The 23,348-nt window shown below is 42.5% G+C and overlaps 1 protein-coding gene across 2 annotated transcripts in view; it reads left to right on the forward strand.

The window, feature by feature from the left end:
* The window catches only part of cdh7a (cadherin 7a), a 165,949-nt gene that overhangs the window by 37,403 nt on the left and 105,198 nt on the right, over window positions 1-23,348 (forward strand). The window contains exons 2-3 of one of the 2 annotated variants that reach the window (XM_059947507.1): window positions 9,325-9,619; window positions 16,109-16,228. In XM_059947507.1, the coding sequence (XP_059803490.1) occupies window positions 9,325-9,619; window positions 16,109-16,228 (415 nt within the window). Of the gene's footprint in view, window positions 1-9,324; window positions 9,620-16,108; window positions 16,229-23,348 lie in introns of those variants that run through there. The other variant, XM_059947594.1, reaches the window with a different exon arrangement.

Below are 23,348 nucleotides of genomic sequence, written 5' to 3' on the forward strand. Positions count from 1 at the left end.
CCATCTGCATTTTTGTGATTTTTGTTTAATTTCCTGGTTCCTGGTATGGCTGTGGGAAATGGCTAACCTGTTGTGTAAGAAACAGCACACCATTAAGCAGGAACTTATAGATAGCGAAATTACTGCAAAGTAGCCAACATATTCAGAGATCACACCTACTCTGGACATTCTCACATCCCCCCTCTCCCACTGGGCAGAAAATACAAAAGCCTGAAAGCTCCTACTACCTGACATAAGGACAGTTTTTGCAATGCTGTTTTGACATTATTGAATGGTCACCTAGTATGATAAAATGGATTCTTAATCACATGGTCTACCTCGTCATGGCCTTAGTGTCTTAGTGTCTGGCTGCACTGCACTTTCTCTGTAACTGTTACACTTTATTCTGCACTCAGTTATTACCTCATTGAAATGAAGTAAGGTAATCACATGCAAAACAATGTTTTTCATCAAGCCTTGATACAGTGTTTTGGTGAAGTTATGGCAGGAGAAAAAGGTGGTCTTAGCAATGGTGCAGCTTGAAGCTCACTTCAAGATCAAAGGTAAAGCCAACTTTGCCAAAAGGCTGGGCTGCTCAGGTCAAGAGTGGCCAGGACACAGATTGGACGGGATTGGAGAGGAGGGTTGTGGCTGTACTCATCAGTGCATTATGACCCATGATATCCACATCAAGAAAGATTTATTTATGAGATGGAAGAAGTTCTGCAGATGCTGGAAATATTGAGCAATATATACCAAATGCTAGAGTAACTCAGCAGATCAGGTGGGATCCATGGAGAGGAATTATCCGGTCCGTGCTTTGGGCTGAGGCTCTTCATCAGGACCTGCAACAGTCCTGAGGAAAGATCTCAGTCTAAAACTTAGACTGTTTATTGATCCCTGGCATTCTGTGTGCATCACTATTTGTGAGGTGGAATGTTTAACCTGCTTGCAAGTTGAGACTTTGAGATTTTGCTACAGAGTGAGCGTTTTAGTCAATATTACATTATTTACAAGAAAGAACACTGAAGGAGTTTGCTGTCCACAGTTTATATTGATACAGGGAATGGTAGTTTAGAAATTAGAGCTTTTCCTTGCTCAGATTGCAGGTAAATCTGTTTCTTTTTCCCACGTTAGATCATCATCTGTGCTACAGCCAGATCCGTGATCGCAGATATAAGTTGGCAGATATAGGTGCAACTTATGACTATCGTTTATTGACCCTAACAGAGAACAGACTCCACAGTGAAGAGACGTGAATTACAGGGACCCGTAGATGACACAAATCTTTCACCCACAGCCTCTTATTGCTCAGTACCATGTATAATATATGCGGGAACATCACATACCTGTGTCCCAGATCCATGGTATGTAGCGGTTAGTGTGACACTATTACAGCTCGGGGCGTCAGAGTTCAGGTTCATCTCAGACGTATTCTGTAAGGAGTCTGTACATCCTACCCGTGGAATGCTTGACTTTTCTCTGGGTTCTCGGTTTCCTCCCACAGTCCAAAGTCATACCAGTTAGTAGCTTAGTTGGTCATTCTAAATTCTCTCATGATTAGGCTAGGGTTAAATCGGGAGTTGTAGGCCATGCAGCTCAAAGGGCCAGAAGGACCTATTCTGTACTGTCTGTTAATGAATGAATGAATAAACAAATAAACACATAAATAAATAAATATGTTCACCAGGTTGACAAGTTTGTTTTTATAATGGTGTGGAGCAATCACAGCATGGGCCTCAATCAGAGACAGTCATGACACGCTGGACATCGCCGATGACCCCTACCTAGGTTTTCCCTTATCTCCATGGTGATCTTTTTGCAGCTGCATATAAGAACAAGAACAAGAATAAGCATCTTGGTTGACATTGACAAACTGGGCCCGTTTCCATGCTTCATTACACTGTAACTCCATGACAGTGACAGTATATCCCTCCGTGGAGGTCAGACCTAGGTGTGGTCACACTAGAGCAAGAGCCTTCACTGTTCAGATTCAAGGCTTTTAGCAATAAAAGCCAACATACTGTATTAATTTCTAATTGTTTGCTGCCTCTGGAGTGAGCAGCATAACAATGACACAGCAGCTGTAACTTCCACATTCAGTGGCTTTTGGGAGCCACACATATCCCATCTTAGCATCATTTCTGTGCCTCAAATGCCACAGCTTTGAATGTACTTTATTCTTATGTTCTCAGAAGGTCTTAGTATCACACTACTAAGTGTGTACTTAAAGGTGAGGAAATGCAATTTCTAAGCCAGCACATTATGTTCTGATTGTCTTCTGACTCATTCTGCACAGTCCTGTGTGTTCATGAAGTCAGCGTTAGGCAATGCTTCACAGGCATTCCAAAGACACAAGGAGAGTGGAATGCACACACAAACTAGTGAGTTTGGACCAGAATGTGTCAACAGAGTGAGTTCAGGTTTGTCACTAGAATGAGATCTGGAGTGATAAATAGGTGTCACACACACCGAATGCCAGAGGAACAGCAGGTGAGGAAACATCTATGGAAGTGAATTGATTGCTAACATTTCAGGCTGAGACCCTTCATCAGGACTGGAAAGGAAGGGGGATAATACCAGATTTAAGAAGGTGAGGAGGAGAGGAAAGAGGACAATCTAGAAAGTGATAGGTGAGTCGGGTTGGGGAGGGGCGATGAACTATGAAGCTGGGAGGTGACAGGTGAAAAACGAAGAAGGACTCTCATAGGAGAGGAAAGTGAACCATGGGAGAAAGGGAAGGTGGAGAGGCACCAGGGGAGGGAATTCATAGGTGAAGAGGTAAGAGGTAGAGTGGGGCATAGAAGAAGAGGGAAGGGAGAGGGGAAAATTAACTAGAAAGAGAAATCAATGTTTGTGGCATCAGATTGGAGGCTACCAAGATGGAATATAAGGTGTCACTCCTCCAATCTAAGAGTGGCCTCATCATGGTAGAAGAGGACTGACATCATAGACTGACATGTCGAAAATAGAATGGGGATAGAAATTAACATGTTTGGCCATCAGGATATTCTGCTTTTTGTGGATGGAGTGGAGGTACTTGACAAACCCGTCCCTCAAGTTACATCAGATTTCACTAATGTAGAGGAGGCAGCATCAAGAGTACCAAACACAGTAGATGATGTCAATAGATAGATTCACAGATGAAGTGTTGCCTCACCTGGAAGGACTGTTTGGAGCCCTGAATGGAGGTGAGGGAGGAGATGAATGGGCAAGTGCAGCATTTCTGTCAATTTCAAGGATATATGCCAGGAGGGAGATTAGTAGAGAGGGATGAATGGACAATAGAGTCATGGAGGGAGTGATCCCAGAGGAGAGCAGAGTGGGATGGGGGCAGGTAAAGAGGTGTTTGGTGCTAGGGTCCCGCTAAAGATTGCAGAATTTGTGGAGAATGATGTGTTGGTTGCAAAAGCACATGTGGTGGTAGGTGAGGACAACAGAAACTCTATCCCCGTTAAGGCAGCGGACATCTGGGAAATGGAGGAGATGTTGTTGAGGACAGCTTCAATGGTGGAAGCCCCCTTTTTTGAAGAAGGAGGACATTTCTGATGTTTTGCAAGTGAAAGCCTCATGCTGGGAACAGATACAGTGGAGGTCAAAGAACTGAGAAAAGGAATAGCATTTTTACAGGAGGCAGGGTGGGAAGGGGTACAGTCAATATAGCCATGGGTATCAGTAGGCATATAAAAATGTTAGTAGACAGATCATAAAAGGGAAGCCGAGTGTCATTAATGAACCAAAACCTAGTGAATGTAAGGCAGGTGTGTCACAGGACGAAAGAGATTTTGCAGATGCCGGGAATCTTGAGCAATACACATAAAATGGAGCTCAGCAAATCAGGCAGCATCTATGGAAGGATATAAACAAACAACATTTTAGGTTGAGATCCTTCATCGGGATGGAAAAGAAAGCCAAAACAAGAAGGTAGAATGAAGGAAAGGAGAACAAGCCATTAGGTGACAGGTGAGACCAGGTGACGGGAAAGGTGAGTGGCTTGCAAAGGGGTGGAATGATGTGAGAAGCTGCGAGTTGATAGGTGGAAGAGGTAAATGGCTGAAGAAAGAGGAATCTAATCATAGAGCACAGGAGAATCAAGAGAAGCAAGTGAAGGACCAGAGATCATGAGCATGGAGAAGAGAAAAAAAGAGGTGAGAGGGCCACCGGAATGGGGGGGGGGGGGGGGGGTGGGGTAAAGGGAAGGGGGAAACTGAGGGGTTGGTTCCTGGAGGTCAATGTCCATACTATTAGGATGGAGGATGCCCAGATGGATTATGAGGTATTTCTCCTCAGACCTCACAGGACTCACAAGAGAGGGGTTAGGTGTGAGGAATGTATGTTGCTTATAGAGTGGTACATGTTGAGGCCCTGAAGAGAGAATATGTGGTCAGGTAGGAAGCCAAAAAGCAGGACTTCAAGGGTAGTAATCTCTTGATTGTTGCCTGTGCCATGGACCAGTGAGGGTAAGAACAGGAGAATTTGGCAGATGAATGCATGGCTGAGGAGCTGGTGCGGAGAGGAGGGTTTCAGATATCTGGATCATTGAAATCTCTTCTGGGGAAGGCATGACCTGTACAAAAACGATGAGTTACACCTGAACCTGAGGGGCCAATATCCTTACGGGCAGATTTGCTAATAGTGTTGGGAAAAGTATAAACTAATTTGGCAGGGAAATGGAAACTGCGTTGATACAACAGAGGATGGGGCAGTTGGTATATGAGTAGATGCAGTGTGTAGTGTCTTTAAGCTAAATAGTAGTTCAACAGTTTGGAAAAGTGAGGAAAAGGGAAAGTGAAGGAGATTGCAGGAGAGAATATCGAAGTCTTCAGAATAAATAAAAAGCCAAAAAGTTTTGAAAAGGTATGAAAATTTAACTTCTGGTACATAGGTGTAAAATTGCAAAGGGTGATGAATACAGGACTGAAGTTGTTACATTTAAATTCATGCAGTATATGGAATAAGTAGATGATCTTGTAGCACAGTTAGAGATAGGCAGGTATGACGTTGTGGGCATCGCTGAGTTATGCCTGAAAGAAGATTATACTTGGGAGCTTAACATCAAAGGATACACATTCTATTGAAAGAACAGGCAGGTAGGTAGAGGGGGTGGGGTGGCTCTGTTGGTAAAAATTAAAATTCTTAGAAAGAGATGACACAGGATCCGAATATGCTGAATCTTTGTGAGTAGAATTAAGAAATTCCAAGTGTAAAATGAGTCACATAAAGAATTCCCAGCAGTAGCCTGGATGTAGGCTACAAATTACAACAGGGTATACAAAAAGGATGTAAAAAAGGCAATGCTATGGTAATTATGGGGACTTCAATACCCAGGTAGATCGGGAAAATCAGCTAGGTTCTGGATCCCAAGAGCAGATATTTGTAGAATACCTACTAGATGTCTTTTTAGAGCAGGATATATTACAGTCCATTTAGGAAAAGGCAATTCTGGATTGGGTTTTGCTTAATGAACTAGACTTGATTAGAGTTTAAGGTAAAGAAAGCCTTAGGAAGTGGTGATCATAATATAATAGAATTCACACTGCAGTATGAGAAAAATAAGATGAATCAGCATTACAGTGAAGTAATGGAATTGACAGGGGCATGAGAGAGCAGCTGGCCAATGTTGACTAGATGAATGGCTGACTCAATGGCTAGAGTTTCTGGGATCAATTCAGGCACAGGATGGACACATCCCAAAGAAGACGTATTCTAAAGGCAGCATGAGACAACCATGGCTGATAAGAGAAGTCAAAGACAGCATAAGAGCAAAAGAAAGGGCATATGTTAAAATAAAAATTAATTGGTAGCTAGAGGATTGCGAGGCTTTTAAAAAACAACTGAAGGCCACTAAGAAATACAAAGGAGAGAAAAGATGAAATATGAAGGTAACCTAGCTAATGATTTAAAAGAAGATATCAGAAGTTTTTTAGATATATAAAGAGTAGAAGAGCTGAGAGTGGAGATTGGACCTTTAGAAATGATGCTGGAGAGGCAGTAATAGGAGACAAAGAAGCGGTGGATGACTCAATAAGTATTTTAACTCAGTCTCCACTGTGAAAGACATCAGCAGAATGCTGGAAAGCCAAGAGTGTCAAGTAGCAGAAATGAGTGTAGTTGCTATTACTAAAATGAAAGTACTTGGGAAGCTGAAAGGTCTGAGGGTAAATAAGTCACCTGGACCAGATGGTCTACACAGCAGGATTCCGAAAGAGGTAGCTGGAAAAGCTGTGGAAGTATTAATATTGATCTTTCAAGAATCACTAGAATCTGGAATGGTTCCAGAGGACTGAAACATTGCAAATGTTACTCTACTCCTGAAGAAGGGAATAAGGAAAAGATAGGGAATTATAAGCCAGTTAGCCAGACTACAGTGATTGATAAGATGTTGGAATCTATTATTAAAGATGATATTTTGGGGTACTTTGAGGCATATGATAAAATAGGCTGAAGTTGGCATGGTTTTCTTAAGGTGAATTCTTGACAGCGAAATTTGTTGAAATTCTTTGAAGAAATAACAGGCAGGATAGACAAAGGAGAATCGGTGAATATTGTTCACAGATTTTCAGAAGATCTTTAACAGGATGCCACACATAAGGCTGCTAAACAAAATATGAGCAGATGGTATTATAGGAAAGTTAATAACATGGATAGAAGATCAGCTGACTAGCAAGAGGCACTGAATGGGAATAAAAGGGACCTTTTCTGGTTGGCTGCTGGTGATTAGTGGTGTCTTGCAGCGGTTGATGTCGGGACCACTTCTTTTCACATTACAGATGACGGAATTGATGGCTTTGTGACCAAGTGTGCTGACAATACGAAGCTAGGTGGTAAGGTAGGTAGTGTTGAGGAAGCATCGAAACTGTAGAATGACTTAGACAGATTAGGAGTCCAGGCAAAGAAGTGTAAGGAAGTGCATGGTTGTGCACATGTGAACAATAGCTCACTATTCCTCTTCTGCATTATTTATTTATTATTTTAGCAATGCTTTAGGGCATTTTTGGAACAGGTTCTTCCTTTCCATCATCAGATCTTTGAATGGACAATGAACCAGCCCATGAAAGCTACCTCCTCAATTTTTTTTAAGTATTGCACTTTACTGCTGCCACAGAACAACACATTCCATGATAAATATCAATGACAATAAACCTGATTCTAATTTGGATTCTGAAGTGCAGTGTAGGTAGACAATAATAGAAGGGTAAGAGAATAGTTGGTGGATTAAAGTTGTATGTTATTCAATATATGTTTAAAAATTGTCACTGCAATGCCGTTGAGTAAAAGAACATCAGGGAAAGAGATTCTTGATGTTCCAGACAATATCAACCCTCTGGGTAATCTTTGAAGTTACTGATCACGATGTGAAGGCATAAAATCAAAATACAGGGCAAAATCAGCTGTTTCATAAATCTTGCCTCACAGTAATCTAATTGAGAGCTTTCAAGTCACTCTCAAATCTGGCCCCATTGTGAAGTCTCATTTGTGAAGAGCAGTTTACAGTTAACCTTGTCAGCTTTACGGAGATAGTCAGCTCTCGTACCCGACGCACGATGCTGTGGATTTCCAAAGCAGTAAAGAGGGACTGATGCTGTATCAGTGGGTGGTGATTCTGAGACAAGATACTTCCTGCTTTCTTGGGAGGTAGCAATAGATCCTTCAATGACACTTCAGAGAGGAGCAGCGAGCTCTGTTTGTGTCCTGACCAGCGTAGAAGCCCTCACCAAACATTACAGGAAAAGTTAGCACATTGCACTTCATGGGATTTGATATGCATGGGTTGGTTGCTACATTTTGTACATTGCATCTCAACGGTATTTAATTGCCTGTGAAATGCTGCAGGATCTTCTGAGCTCATAAAAACGACATATAATGAGATTCTGATATTCCATTATCCGATTATACGGAAATTACCGATGGGGTTCCCGATCTGGCTCATCGCATTCTGTCTTACATATTCCTATTAAATTCACTAGGGTCCTGCTTTCCACATTCCCTTTGCACTCACCATGTTATGTTTCATGCCTACCCTTTAGCTGGAGTGGGGTCCCATTTCCTATATTCCCTTTGAACTCACTGGGTCTTGTTTCCCACATGCCCTTTAAAGTCACCAGGTCTCCACTTCCCACACTCTATTTAAACTTTCTGGGATCATGGGGAGATTACTGTGTAACTTACAAATATAACATTTTTAAAAGTGTGCTGAGATGGAACATCCAATAATCCAGAAAATCTGTCAGTCTGGAACCACCAAGCAGCAATATTGTTGGATTAATGGAGTTTTTCAGTAGGTGTAAGACTTTCAAATTTTAATTAGAACCAGTACGTAATCTGTTATTTTCATTGAAATCCCTGAACATGTTCAAATCTAAGAAATCTTACATGGTATTGTCAAAGTCAAGGTTGAGTTTATTCTCATATGCATGAGTACATGTATGCACAGATGCAATGAAAAACTTACTTATAGTAACATCATGGACACAGGATATGAGATCTACAGCATTCACAAGAAAAACCCAAATTATGCATAAATTTTACAAGAAAGAACACAACTTTGAAGTCCCCCTTTAGAGCAAAGTGATTATGGTGTTGCTATACCAATGTAGTGATTAGGGTAGTGCAGGTTGTTTAGAAAATTGAATGGTTAAAGGGAAGTAGCAGTTCTTGATCCTCGTGCTGTGGGACCTCAGGCTTCTTTACCTCCTGCTTGATAATAACTGCAAGAAGATGGCATGGCCTGGATGGTGGAGATCTTTGTCGATGGAGGCAGTGCTTGTGGTGAACTACATATACCTGTCTGGACACGCCCCCTGCTGACTGCTCCTGTGGCTCCTCCCACAGACCCCGGTATAAAGGCGATTGAGGTCTGAGCCCAGCCTCTCAGTCTCCAGGATGTAGTATGGTGGTCACTCACTGCTTGTTCCTTCTTCCAGTCAATAAAAGCCGATATCTGGCCTTTACGTCTCAGAGTGAGTTATTGATGGTGCATCATTTTGTGGATGTCACTAATAGTGGAGAGAGATGTATCTATGAATTATCCAGTACTCTGCATCTTCTTACATTTCTGTCTATTCAAATCGCCATACCAGACCATGATGCAACCAGACAGTGTGCTTTCAACAGTAAAGCTGTAGGATTCTTTTAGTGTGTTTGATGGCAAACTGAACCTCCTTAACTTCTTAACCACCTAAGAAAGTAAAGATATTGGCATGCATGCCTTTCTTGTAATTGCATCCATGTTCTAATATCCAGGACTTTTGGACACATTGTCTACCAACAGAATAACATGTCTACATGATGGTGTGATGTTGCTGTGTCCTGAATAATCCTTATGTTGTATTTGTTTCCCACCAGCTGCACTCTGATGTTGATCGGGGAGATGGCTCCATCAAGTATGTGCTTTCAGGAGAAGGAGCAGGTTCCATCTTCATCATCGACGAGAGCACGGGAGATATCCATGCCACCAAACGACTGGATCGTGAAGAACAAGCCTATTACGCACTACGGGCACAGGCTGTTGACCGGCTGACTAACAAACCCGTTGAACCCTTATCAGAGTTTATCGTCAAGATTCAAGACATCAATGATAATGAGCCACGGTTTCTGGATGGACCATATTTAACCAGCATCCCTGAAATGTCTCCTGTCGGTAAGTTCAGGGAGAAGATATCACTACGCAGCCTTTTTACCTTCTACTCATTTCTCATGTCCTTCCAACAGTGACACAGACCTAAACAAACAGGACACAGACTCCCCATCAAACCCTATGAACGGCATCACCTAACAGTAGAAAATCACTGGGGTTAGGGTATGTTCATTCCATCAGTCATTGAAATACATGATCCAAAATCATACACCTCCATCAATCTACATTTCTGAACAGTCTATAAATATTTTCACTATTCCTCTTTTGTGCTATTTATTTTTAAATTGTAACTTATTTATCTTTAATGTCTTGCACTATACTGATGCCACAAAACAACAGATTTCATATATATGTCAGTGGTAATAAACCTGCTTCTGATTCCTCTAATAGATTTGGTCAACACAAATATGCTTGCATCAAATTCAAAATTCCCAGTGGATGTGGAACCAATTGCTGATTTTAAAAGGAATTTCAAATTTCTAGCAGCTTCCAAATGCAGAAGTACTTCTGCACCTCACTCCAGAAAGACCTGCTTCCTTCATGATAGGCTACATCACTGACCCAAAAAAAATTTCTCTTTATCTTCCTTAATTTATCAGCTATGTTAATATCTTGAAACTGATTAAACCACCTTTCCATTTCTAAATTTTCAACTTGCATAATCTCACTCCATCCAGTGTTATGTCCTCCCAAATTCTCAAGAAACTCTCCCAATCATGCCATTATGCTCTGACTAAGAGTTTATTGTTGTTTTATATGGCATTTATTTATTCTAGAGTAATATAGCAGGGAAACAGGCCTTTTGGCCCACTCATCCATGCCAATCAAGGTGTCTTCCCGAGCTAGCCTTGAAGAAGTGTCTCAGCTCGAAATGTCAACTGTTTACTCCTTTCCATAGATGCTGCCAGTCCTGCTGAGTTCCTCCAGCATTTTCTGTGTGTTACTTTGGATTTTCAGCAACTGCAGATTTTCTCCCATTTGCCTGTAGTGGCTATCTTGTTTCAAATCTGTGTTTTTGTAATTATACCCATCTGTACCACTTCCTCTGGCACCTTGTTCCATATTCCCACCACCCTCTGTGTGAAACCCTGCATCTGAGATCCCCTTTAAATCTTTCCTCTTTCGCCCTAAAACTAATGCCCATAGTTTATGCTCCTGGGACAAAGGCTGAGGACATTCATCTTACCTATATTTCTCAGGATGTTATAAACTTCTGTAAGGCCATGCTCAGCCTGCTACTCTCCAGGGAAAACAGACCCCGCCTATCCAATCTCTTCTTATAATTAAAGCTCCTGTTCATTTTTACCACTACTCCTGTGAATCTTTTCTGCACCCTTTCCAGCTGAATGACATCTTCCCTATACAATTCTCCCAGCACTCGAAGTAATGGCACACAATACACCAAGTAAATGCACATAATACTCCGTAAAAATGACATTCCGTGCCCGAGTCGCTTCACACTATACTCTATGTAACTGCACAGAGTACTCCAAGAGCTAATTTACGGCCGAGAGGTTAAGAACTTTTTTTCCTTGGTTTTAATTGACAAGATGGGATTAATGGCATATACAGGTGACAATTAGCTGCAGCTTCATAATCTACTGCATACACTTGAGTGCCCTTCATCTGTCTATCCAGCCAGGCACTCTTCTTGTGACACAATGAAATATTCAAAGTTTGCAGGATTCACATTAAATCTTCAGTCTGCATTAACTTGTGCTGCTGCTTATTCAGAAAATTCAAAGCTTGCAGTAAAGTCATTCAACATCATGAAAAATCCAGAAGAGTAAGAAGCAAAGGCACCCATTCCAACAGTATCATTGATTAAAAGCATTTTTGGTATTGCGATTATTCATTTGAAATTACAATTGATAAAATATCTACTTATATTTCTTCTATGAAACATGAATATTAAACCTTGTTCCCATCACGATGGAGCAGGATTGATGGTCACTGAATCATGCTGTAATATCTTTGGTATAAATAATTGATAAGTTAATACAATGATTTTAAACTGCTGAGATTAATTATTAATTTATTAACTTATCACATGTTCAATGGCTTATCTTTTATTTTCTGTTTGCCTGACATCAGACATATCCTGAGGTGATCCTATGGCTCAGTGCACCTCTCAGTATCACTGCAGGTCTGGGGGAATAGTGCACTGTAGGTGATAGGTGTGGAGCTCCCGTATATTTATAGAACGATACAATACAGGGCCAGGTTCTTTGGCTCACCATTTCTACATTGACCATGATGCTAAATTAAGCTGAATTAATTCTTCCTGCACATGTTCTATATTCCTCCATTTCCTGCATATCCACAAATATACAGGATGCAACTGCCTCTTAAACACCACTATTGTATCTGTATCCACCACACCCCCGACAGCCATTCCAAGCACCCACCACCCTCTGTGTAAAAAAACTTGCCCTTCCACTTCTTTAAGAATTCCCTCTTTCACCTTAAATATATGACATCTAATAGTTTACATTTCTACCCTGGTAAACAGGTCAATGCCTCTCATAATTTTATAAATCTTCCCTCCGTCTCCAATGCTCCAAAGAAAACAATTTAAGGTAGTTCAATCTCTCCTTATAGCTCATACCCTTCATATAGCTTCATATCCAAGAAGTATGCTGGTAAACAACTACTGCGTCATCTCCAAAACCTCCACATTCTTCCTGCAATGTTAGGACAAGGACTGCCCACAATGGCCCATTCATTGTTTTATATGATTTCTGCCTGTTTAATTTGTCTAATCCCATCATAATCTTGTTCACCACTATCCCATTGGGTGTCAGCCTCCTTTTGCTGCAAGAAGAACAACCTTGGAGCTGAAATCTACCCATCATAGAGTCATAGAATCATAGAACACTACAGTACAGAAACCAGATCTTCAGCCCATCTAGTCCATGCTAAACTGTTATTCTGCCTAGTCACATAGTCCCTAACCTGGACAATATTCCTTTGTATCCCTCCTGGCAACGTACTTATCTAAACCTGTTGAAATTAAACCTGTATCCATGACTTCTTCCGGCCGCTCGTTTCGTACTCACACCACCCTCTGAGTGAAGAAGTTCCCCCTCAGATTCCTCTTGAATATTTCACCTTTTATCCTTAATTTGAGACCACCCAACCTCAGTGGAAAACAGCTGCTTAAGAGAGAGTTGTGTATGCTCCTCATAATTCCCTGGAACGATTGCAATAAATCCTTCCTAAAGTGATGGGCCCATACTTGGAGCAGGACTCTAGCTGTTGTCTAACTTGTATTTTATACAGGATCATCTACCTCATTGTTGTCTGCCCCAATGGCACTTTCTTGCTAACTGTAAGATTTTATTCTGCACTCTGTTATTACTTCAGTGTTCTGATGTGATGAAATGATCTAAATGGATAGCATGCAAAACAAGGTTTCTCACTCTACTTTCGTATAAGTGACAATAATAAACCTGCTTACTGATTTACCAGTCACAACTGTAGGACAATGTTATGAAGACTAGTATCCCACATGCTTTACTAAGCACTCTTTGAACATGTGTAGCATTTTTCCAAACTACATGCATTGAACTGCCAGGGCCCTCACAAACTACTCCATTAGACCAGCCATTCTCAACGGGGGCCATATGGCCCCCTTGTGGGCCCTGGCACATTTGAAGGGGGCCACCGACTGAAAACTGTGAGAAGGGGAGCCCAAGTGTTTATGGGGTCCTGGTAACTGAACTGATGAAATATCCAAGCAGCAACCTTCATTGCAGTCAATAGTTTCCCTCCTATTTATAATATCTTTCCAACTCATCATTTGAATTCGGTGCAGCTGGTAAATTCATTGCTTTTGAATTCATTTTGAATCCATTTGAAGTACAAGTTGAGGCAGAAATTCAAGAGAGTTTGACTGATCTTCAGAGTGATATAACTGCACGTTGTCAGTTCAGTCAGTTTCAAAAAGATTTTTGGATCAAGACTGATCTGCCAAATAAATTTACAACACTGTGGGAAAAAGCCCAAAGATGTTTTATTGCCTTTCCCTCAACCTATTTGTTTGAGAGTGGATTCTGCAAGGTAGTTTCCTTGACAAAGTCCAGGAACAGAATTGATATCGCAACAACAGGTGGCTTCCGACGGTCATTGTCTAACTTGGAGCCCGATATCATGAATCTTGCAGAAACGCAACAAGCTCAAGGATCGCATTAGGCCTGACAGATGTTTACTTTTATACAGTCTTTTTTTGAATTTTGTCCAGTATGTCGGAATGTTCAAGTTTTCTTAGTGTTCAATAATAAATGATTTTCTGTCTATCTGTTCATGTTGTATCGCTGTTTGAAAGTGGGGCCCTAGAACCTGAGAAAAGCTCCTAAGGGGGTTGTGTCCAAAGAACGGTTGAGAATCACTGTATTAGACTACAGTCACAACATTAAAGTAGTCCCATCAGTCCATCAAATCAGTGCTGACCATTAAGTACCTGGTTAATATTAATCTCCAGAAATGCCCCATCGAGTAGCCTTCCCCACCATTTAATAGGGACTATTTACAGTGGCAACTTAACCTATCAATCGTCACGTCTTTGTGGGAGAGAACCAGAACACCCAGAGGAAATCCATGAACCCCTGGGTTAACATGCAAACTCCATGCAGACAGCACTGGAGGTCAGAATTGAGCTTGGATCTTTGCAGCAGTGAGGCAGCAGCTCTATCTGCTTATAAATGATTTAGATGAAATTGTAGATTAGTTGGTTTGGTAAGTTTGCTGACTATATAATAGTTGAAGTTGCAGACAGTAAAAAACATTATCAAAGCACGTGCTAAAACGTAGATCAATTACAGAGAAGTGGCAGATTGAATTTAATCTGGGCGATTGTGAGGTGTTGCATTTTAGGAGACTAAATGTAAGGGGAAAGTAATGGGAGGACCTTTAAAATCATTGATGTACAAAGGGATCTACCACTCCTTGAAAGTGGCAACATAACTAGAGAGTGTGGCCAGGGCTTAAAGTATAAGAGTTAGGAAATCATGGTGCATTTGTATAAAACTTTGGCTAAGCCACACTTGTAGTACTGTGTATAGTTCTACAGGAATGACGTGGAGACTTTGGAGAGATTAATCATGAAGGATGCTGCTTGAATTAAAGAGTATTAACTGTAAGGAGAGATTCAGCAAACTTGGAATGTTTTGTCTGGAGTGTTGGATTCTGAAGGAAGACCATGTATAAGTTTATAATATTATGAGGTACAGATGGGGAAGTTAGCCTGTATCTTTTTTTCCCAGGGTTGAAATGTCCCAGGGCAGAGCATTAAGGGCAAAGGTGGAAAATTTAAAGGAAGTTTGCATCACGTTCTTTTAAAACAGACCATGGAAAGCACTGCCTAGGGTGGTAGTGCAACAAAATGAAAGTCAAACTTGAGTTTATTGCTGATTGCACGTACATGTATGCACAGACACAACAAAAATCTGCAGCAGCATCAAAGGCTCATAGCACCAGAAAAGCAGCATTCACAAGAAAAAAACATAAATTATGCACAATTGCTACAAGAAAGAGCATAACTTAAAAAATCAAAATCCAGTTTAATGCAAAGTAGTCAAAGTGCTTATAGTATTGCTATACTGATGAGTGTTGTGATATTTAAGAGGCTTTTCAATAGGCACATGACCATGCAGAGGATCATGAGCAGGCAGCATAGACCATGCTCAGCACAACATCATGGGCTGAAGGTCTTGTTGTTGTGCAGTACTCTTCTATGTTCTATATTCTTATTCTAAGGGTATATTGAATCTCATCTGTGAGGTGTCTGCCTAATCGTCCTGCAAACCATAACTAGCATGTTACTGTTACAAGGAAAACTTTGACAATAGAACTTTAAAACAAAAACTTCAGGCCATCTCAAAATTTTCTTCCCCCAGGCAGTTAATCTGATCAACCATTGTTGTTATCTCCTCTAACATATACACAAACTGCTGGAGGAACTCAGCAGACCAGGCAGCATCTATGGAAAAAAGTATAGTCGACATTTCAGACTAAAACCCTACCTGATGAAGAGTTTTGGCCCGAAACATCAATTGTACTTTTTTCCATAGATGCTGCCTAGCCTGCTGAGTTCCTCCAGCATTTTGTGTGTGTTGCTCGGATTCCCAGCACTTGCAAATTTTCTTTTGTTTGTAGATACCCCCCTCCCCCTCTATCTATTACTTCATTAAGTGCACTGCATTGTAAACATTTCAAAGCACCTTTTATAATGCTGTTTACATTGTAAATACAGAACATGCTGATATCTATTCAATATTTATGCACATTTTATTCCATATCTGCACTTTAACCTCTAACTTTACTTTTATATAATTCTGTATTTTTTTATAATGTTTGAACGTTGTTTTTACTGCATGTCACGCTCACAGATCACAGCATGCTTCTAATACCTGTAAATGTATATGAGGGATAAAGTTGATGAAGATTTTGTATTGAATTCACTAATGTGTGATCCACTTCATTCCTGAACAGGGACCTCAGTGATACAGGTGACAGCCACTGATGCCGATGACCCCACCTACGGAAGCAGTGCCAGGGTGGTCTACAGTATCCTGCAGGGACAGCCATACTTCTCGGTGGAGCCAAAGACAGGTGACCCCATTCCCTATCCATCAGCGGAAGTTATGAACATTGCAGCTTCAGTTGTGATATATTGCCTCAGCCAAAGTAGCCTGCTTTGTTCTGTCTTGTCTTTCACTGTGCTCAGTACTAGTCGCAGATATTTTACAATGGACTTGATGATTGGTTATTCATTGCTGGCATCCAGTGGTAAATCCAGTCAGGAATTAAAATAAATCGTCTTTACTCAGGGAGGTGGGAAACAGTGGAACTCTCTGCTGGAAAGTTATTCATGAATGATTGCAGATGTTGGAAATCTGGAATAAAAGACAAAGGAACTGGAGGGGCTCTGAACATAGGCCCCTCAAACCATGATACTGTGCCAGTCCTGAGCTACAAGGGCATTGATTCCTGAAAGTGGTGACACAGTTCAATAGGGTGGCACAGCATATAAGACCAGGGATATCATGTTACTTGTACAAGATATTGGTAACTTAGATTTGAACACTCTGCTGTAGGAAACAGAGGTAATCTTATAAGAGGTGTATAAAATTATGGGGATCATAAAGAGGGTGAATGCACACAGTATTTTTACCAGGATTGGGGAATCAAGAACTGGTGGATTAAGGTAAGAGGGGACTTAATGGGAACCTAAGGGGCAAATTTTTCACCCAGAGAGTGGTCAGTAAATTGAATGAACTTATTAATCTGTAGTGAGTGATTAGGGGAGGTTTATTGCCAATATTTCAAAGGCACTTCGGTAGATACATCAATAGGAAAGGTTTAGAGGGATATGGGCTAAATGCGGGAAAATGGGGCTGGCTTTGACGTGGATCTATGTCAGTATAGACCAGTTCATTGATGGCCTGTTTCATGCTGTGTGATTCCAAAACTCTGTAACATTCTCTCCATATTAGATAGAGTGAGTCTCTTTCCTCTAGTCCTTCACCCTTTCACTAGCCTCCCACTATCATCTCTGTCCAGGCCCCTCATTGTATTATATGCTACCATCAAATCTCCCCTATTCTTCTTTGTTTTCTAAGAAAACTGTCCAGCTTGTTTCATCTATCCTAATCCCTTGAGTGAGAACCATTCTCATATTTTTCTTCTGGAATCTCTTTAAAACCTTTATGTCCTTCAATGTGGACTCTCTCTAAAGCCTTTAAGTTCTTGCTGCAATGTAGCAACTAGAACTGAACATAAGAACCCGTTAAAGGCAAGGCAATTGTCTTATAAGATTCAGCACATCTTCCCTCCTCTTCCTTAATAGCATTATGCTGTCTTGACCTGTCATACTGACTGTCCATTTCCCTTCACCAAAGCTGTCTGACCGGCTGAGTGCCTCCACCAGTTTTTTTTTGCTCTAGATTGCAGTATGTCTTGTCCCTTGTGTTGCTATTGCCATCTGTTTCAAACAGACTTGGTGACTGAAGCTCCACAGCCCTCTGGGGAAGAGAAATTCACCATCCCCTGGGTGAAGAAATATCTCTGTCCTAAATAATCTTATCTGAGGTTGTGACCACAGGTTCTGAGCTTTCAGCCCGGGATAAAAGTGCAGAATATAGAATTGTGCAGCAAAGGAACAGGCCCCTCATCCACAATGTCAAACGTAATGCCACACTAAACTAATCCCTTATTCTGTACATGATCCACATCCTTTCATTTCTTGTACTTCACATGTCTAGCAAAAACCATTGTATTGTATCTGTTCCAGGCACCTACTACTCAATTTGTAAAAAAAGTTACCATACTTTTCCTTTAAATTTTGTTCCTTTTGCTTTAAAGCATACACTTGACTATTTGACATTTCTACCTTTGGAAGATTTTAACTGTCTACCCTATCCATGCCTCTCATAATTTTATGAACCTTTGTCTGGTCTCTGCTCAGCTTTTGCCCCTCCAGCGGAAAACTAAACAAACTTGTACAATTCCTCCTTTTAGCCAGCATCTACCCTGTTGACCCCTGTGAGGATTTTGTGAGTGTCAGTGGGAGTGGGTATTTTTCTGGGTCTGTTGTATGGAAAGGTAGGATGGACATCATTGGATTGTTCACTAGAAGAGCTGGCACACGCACACTGGACAGAATTGCCCCCTTCTGTCTTATGAGAGTTTGAGATTCTGCAGAAGGTTGAGAAACAATATCCAGTGTAAAAACCCTACAACTGTAAAGTGATGGATCCTTCTACTACCTAACTTGGCTGTGTGATAGGAATCGCATTTCATCTAGAGCTGTTCTCCACCTGTTATGCTTCAAGCTCAGTTATAGACACCAGCTGAAACTTACAATGGTTTCCCAGTCACCATCCTCTTTCTCTGACAATCAATAATTCAGGTCGGAGGCTGTGTTCATTCAGAAATGGGGCACAGGTGAGAGCAGAAGTTGGAATAATGGCGTCTTGAGAGTTTCCCACATTAATACCCAATCTAAACCTGGCCAGTTCCAACTCAACCTGAGCCCCAGGATTTATGATTCCTTCCACATCAGACTGGGCCTGGAGGAAACTGAGGAACAGTATGCCCAAAGTCAACACTGAGCCAAGCATGAGGTACACATCTTGAACAGACAGAAGACATGGGTTGGAAAACATGTGCTGTAATCCAGGAGAGTTCAGACAAACTTGGGTAGCTTTCTCTGGAGCAGCAAAAGCTGACAGGAGTGCAATAGAGATTTAAAAAATTATGGGAGCCATAGATTGAATAGGATCATTCGGGAGGCTGAAGGGGTGATAGATAGGACATAGAGTACAGAGAGGAAGTTACACGCAAGGTGCAGGACACAGGAAACTGTGTGACAGTCAGGAAGGGGAAAGGGGTTAAAGATCTAGTTCAGAGTACCCCTGTGACCATATCCCTTAACAACAGGCACATCACTTTGGATACTCAGGGGGGAATAACCTCACAGAGGAAAGTCACAGTGGCCGGGTCTGCTTCTGTGACTCAGACGGGAAGAGGGAAGAAGAGGCATGTTGTGGTGATAGGGGATCTGTGAGTTAGAGGAATGGACAGGAGGTTCTGTGGGTGACAACCAGATTCCTGGATGGAATGGTATGTTGCCTCCTGGGTGCCAGGGTCTGGGATAACTTGGATTGAGTCACCAGCATTCTTAAGTGGGAGGGTGTACAGCCAGAAGTCGTGGTCCATGTAGGTACCAATGACATGGGTAGGATGAGTGATGGCATTCTGCGTAGGCAGTACAGGGAGTTGGTGTTAAGTTAAAGGGCAGGACCTCCAGGGTTGTGATCTCAGGATTGCTACCTGTGCCATGTGCTAGTGAGGCGAGAGCCAGGAAGATTCTACAGTTTAATATGTGGCTAAGGTGTTGGTATAGCAGGAAAGGCCTAATATTTTTGGATCATTGATCTCTTTTCCAGGGACTTGTACAGAATGGACGATTTACACCTGAACTGGATGGCGTCTAATATCCTAGTGGCAAGGATTGTTAATGCTGTACGGTATGGTTTAAACTAGAGCTGCAGGGGATTGGTAACCAGAGTTCCAGAACAGATAGTGGAGAGGTTGTGGAGGCAGATGTTGCTAAGACCTCAAACAAAGTCAGGAATTGAGAGGATGAACATGATGCCACAAGAACGAAAAGGGTGATTACAGGACTGAAGGTGTTGTATCTAAATAGGTGCAGTACACGGAATGAGGGAGATGAACCTGCAGCACAGTTGCAGATTGGTAGACATGATGTTGTAGGCATCACTGAATCTTGGCTGAAAGGTTATAGTTAAGGAGTTTAATGTCCAAGGATACACATTGTATTGAAAGGACAGGCAGGATGAGGGGGCATCATTGTTCTATTTGTAAAAAATGAAATCAATCATTAGAAAAAGGTGACATAGGGTTGGAAGATGTTGAATCATCCTCAATAGAACTAAGGAACTGCAAGGGTAAAACGAGACTGATGGGAATTGTATACAGACCCCAAATAGTAGTAAGGACGTTGCCTAAAAATTACATCACTTTCATCGCTGGATGAGGTGCTGGCTGAGGGGGAGAGGGCAGAAGCAGTTTTAGCACCCCCCACCCCCCCGGTGTTCCAACAACGCCGCAAGCCCGAGGCAGAGGAGCCCGTGGGACAGGTCTGACCCTCGCAGCACTGACCTCGCCAAGGGCCACGAAACGATCTCGGCTACCGGTGCGGTGAGGCAGGTCATTTGGCCTGGGACTGCCCCACACGGGCACCACGCCACGGCCTGGCGCAACAATCCGGAAACACCGATTGGGCAGCGGCACTCGAATCCACCAACAGAATCTCTCCATTGTCACCATTCCGAGTGGGCCGTATGTGTGAAGAGCAAGGCTTTTCCATTGGCTTCGTGGCATTGGTGTACATGGGGTCAACCGTCACTACATGACGAACTACAACAATTGTTCATCACAGTTTGGCAAAAGAATAAACCAGGGAAGGTAGTGCACCCGTGGCTGACAAGGGAACTTAGGGATAGTATCAAGTCCAAAGAAGAAACATATAAATTAGCAAAAAAAAAAGCAGCATACCTGAGGACTGGGAGAAATTCAGAGACCAGCAGAGGAGGACAAAGGGCTTAATTAGGAAAGGGAAAAAAGATTATGAGAGAAAGCTGGCAGGGAACATAAAAACTGACTATAAAAGCTTTTATAGATACGTGAAAAGAAAAAGATTGGTCAAGACAAATGTAGGTCCCTTACAGTCAGAAACAGGTGAATTGATCATAGGGAACAAAGACATGGCAGACCAATTGAATAACTACTTTGGATCTGTCTTCACTAAGGAGGACATAAATAATCTTCTGGAAATAGTAAGGGACTGAGGGTCTAGAGAGATGCAGGAACTGAGGGAAATACATGTTAATAGGGAAGTGGTGTTAGGTAAATTGAAGGGATTAAAGGCAGATAAATCCCCAGGGCCAGATGGTCTGCATCCCAGAGTGCTTAAGGAAGTAGCCCAAGAAATTAGTTCCTGAGGATTGGAGGGTGGCTAATGTAACCCCACTTTTTAAAAAAGGAGGGAGAGAAAAACCGGGGAATTATAGACTGGTGAGTCTGACATCGGTGATGGGGAAAATGCTAGAGTCGGTTATCAAAGATAACAGCACATTTGGAAAGAGGTGAAATCATCAGACAAAGTCGGCATGGATTTGTGAAAGGAAAATCATGTCTGACGAATCTTACAGAATTTTTTGAAGATGTAACTAGTAGAGTGGATAGGGGAGAGCCAGTGGATGTGGTATATTTAGATTTTCAAAAGGCTTTTGACAAGGTCCCACACAGGAGATTAGTGTGCAAACTTAAAGCACACGGTATTGGGGGGATGGTATTGATGTGGATAGAGAATTGGTTGGCAGACAGGAAGCAAAGAGAGGGAGTAAACGGGACCTTTTCAGAATGGCAGGCAGTGACTAGTGGGGTACCGCAAGGCTCAGTGCTGGGACCCCTGTTGTTTACAATATATATTAATGATTTAGACGAGGGAACTAAATGCAGCATCTCCAAGTTTGCGGATGACACGAAGCTGGGCGGCGGTGATAGCTGTGAGGAGGATGCTAAGAGGATGCAGGGTGACTTGGATAGGTTAGGTGAGTGGGCAAATTCATGGCAGTTGCAATTTAATGTGGATAAATGTGAGGTTATCCACTTTGGTTGCAAGAACAGGAAAACAGATTATTATCTGAACGGTGGCCGATTAGGAAAAGGGGAGGTGCAATGAGACCTGTGTGTCATTGTACACCAGTCATTGAAGGTGGGCATGCAGGTACAGCAGGCGGTGAAAAAGGCAAATGTTATGTTGACATTCATAGCAAAAGGATTTGAGTACAGGAGCAAGGAGATTCTACTGCAGTTGTACAAGGCCTTGGTGAGACCGCACCTAGAGTATTGTGTGCAGTTTTGGTCCCCTAATCTGAGGAAAGACATTCTTGCCATAGAGGGAGTACAGAGAAGGTTCACTAGATTGATTCCTGGGATGGCAGGACTTTCAAATGAAGAAAGACTGGATTGAATAGACTTATACTCACTAGAATTTAGAAGATTGAGGGGGGATCTTATTGAAATGTATAAAATTCTAAAGGGATTGGACAGGCTAGATGCAGGAAGATTGTTTCCGATGTTGGGGAAGTCCAGAACGAGGGGTCACAGTTTAAGGATAAAGGGGAAGGCTTTTAGAACCGAGCTGAGGAAAAACTTCTTCACACAGAGAGTGGCGAATCTGTGGAATTCTCTGCCACAGGAAACAGTTGAGGCCGGTTCATTGGCTATATTTAAGAGGGAGTTAGATATGGCCCTTGTGGCTAAAGGGATCAGGGGGTATGGAGAGAAAGCGGGTACAGAGTTCTGAGTTGGATGATCAGCCATGATCATACTGAGTGGTGGTGCAGGCTCGAAGGGCCGAATGGCCTATTCCTGCAGCTATTTTCTATGTTTCTATCACCATCATCCGTCCCTGTGTCCTTCCCAACACGGACCAGGAGCAACGCCGTCTGGGTGGACAACGACAGTGGCTCAGCTGTCTATGGTCTCTGGCAACTGTGAGAGGGAAGAGCTGGCTGCACATGACAGTGTAGCAAGGGCTATGGCTTGCCGATACCCGGGAGCCCTGCGTAATTAGCCTGGACCTGTGGTCCTGCAGCGGGGCCTGTGCGGATGTGTCAGGGACAACGCTCTTCCTCAGCGCTGAAGCCATGTCTCTCTGGCAGGGCAGCTCCAGCAAGTAGACCCAGCAGGGACAGCAGCCACCACTACCGGTCTCACAGCGGCCACAGAGGTTCTGCACACCCCTCATCAGCCCAGCGCAACGCAGAGGGACCAAGAGCAAGCAACAGAGACAGCCGGCAATGAGGTAGATCTCCGCACCATGGACCAGCGGCTGGCCTGGGTGAGGGGACGGCTGAGCATGGGACAATGGCCGAGTGAGCAGAGGTTTCCGTCCTGGTTCCAGAGACCAAAGCTCTATACTCACAAAGGGGGAACACTGGAGATGCGCGATGGGGTGCTGTTGTCCAATAGTGGTCCTCTGGGGACTCCGTGCTACAGAGCTGTGGTCGGTGCACAGGGTGGTGGGGGCTGGCCATTTCAGAGTTGCAAAGATGTTGGGCAATCTGCGAGAACACTTCTACTGGCCAGGGTACAGGCTGGACGTGGAGCTGTTTGTGCACCTCTACAACACTTGCAA

Source organism: Hypanus sabinus, chromosome 1, assembly GCF_030144855.1.
Source record: "Hypanus sabinus isolate sHypSab1 chromosome 1, sHypSab1.hap1, whole genome shotgun sequence".
Taxonomy (NCBI): Eukaryota; Metazoa; Chordata; class Chondrichthyes; order Myliobatiformes; family Dasyatidae; genus Hypanus; species Hypanus sabinus.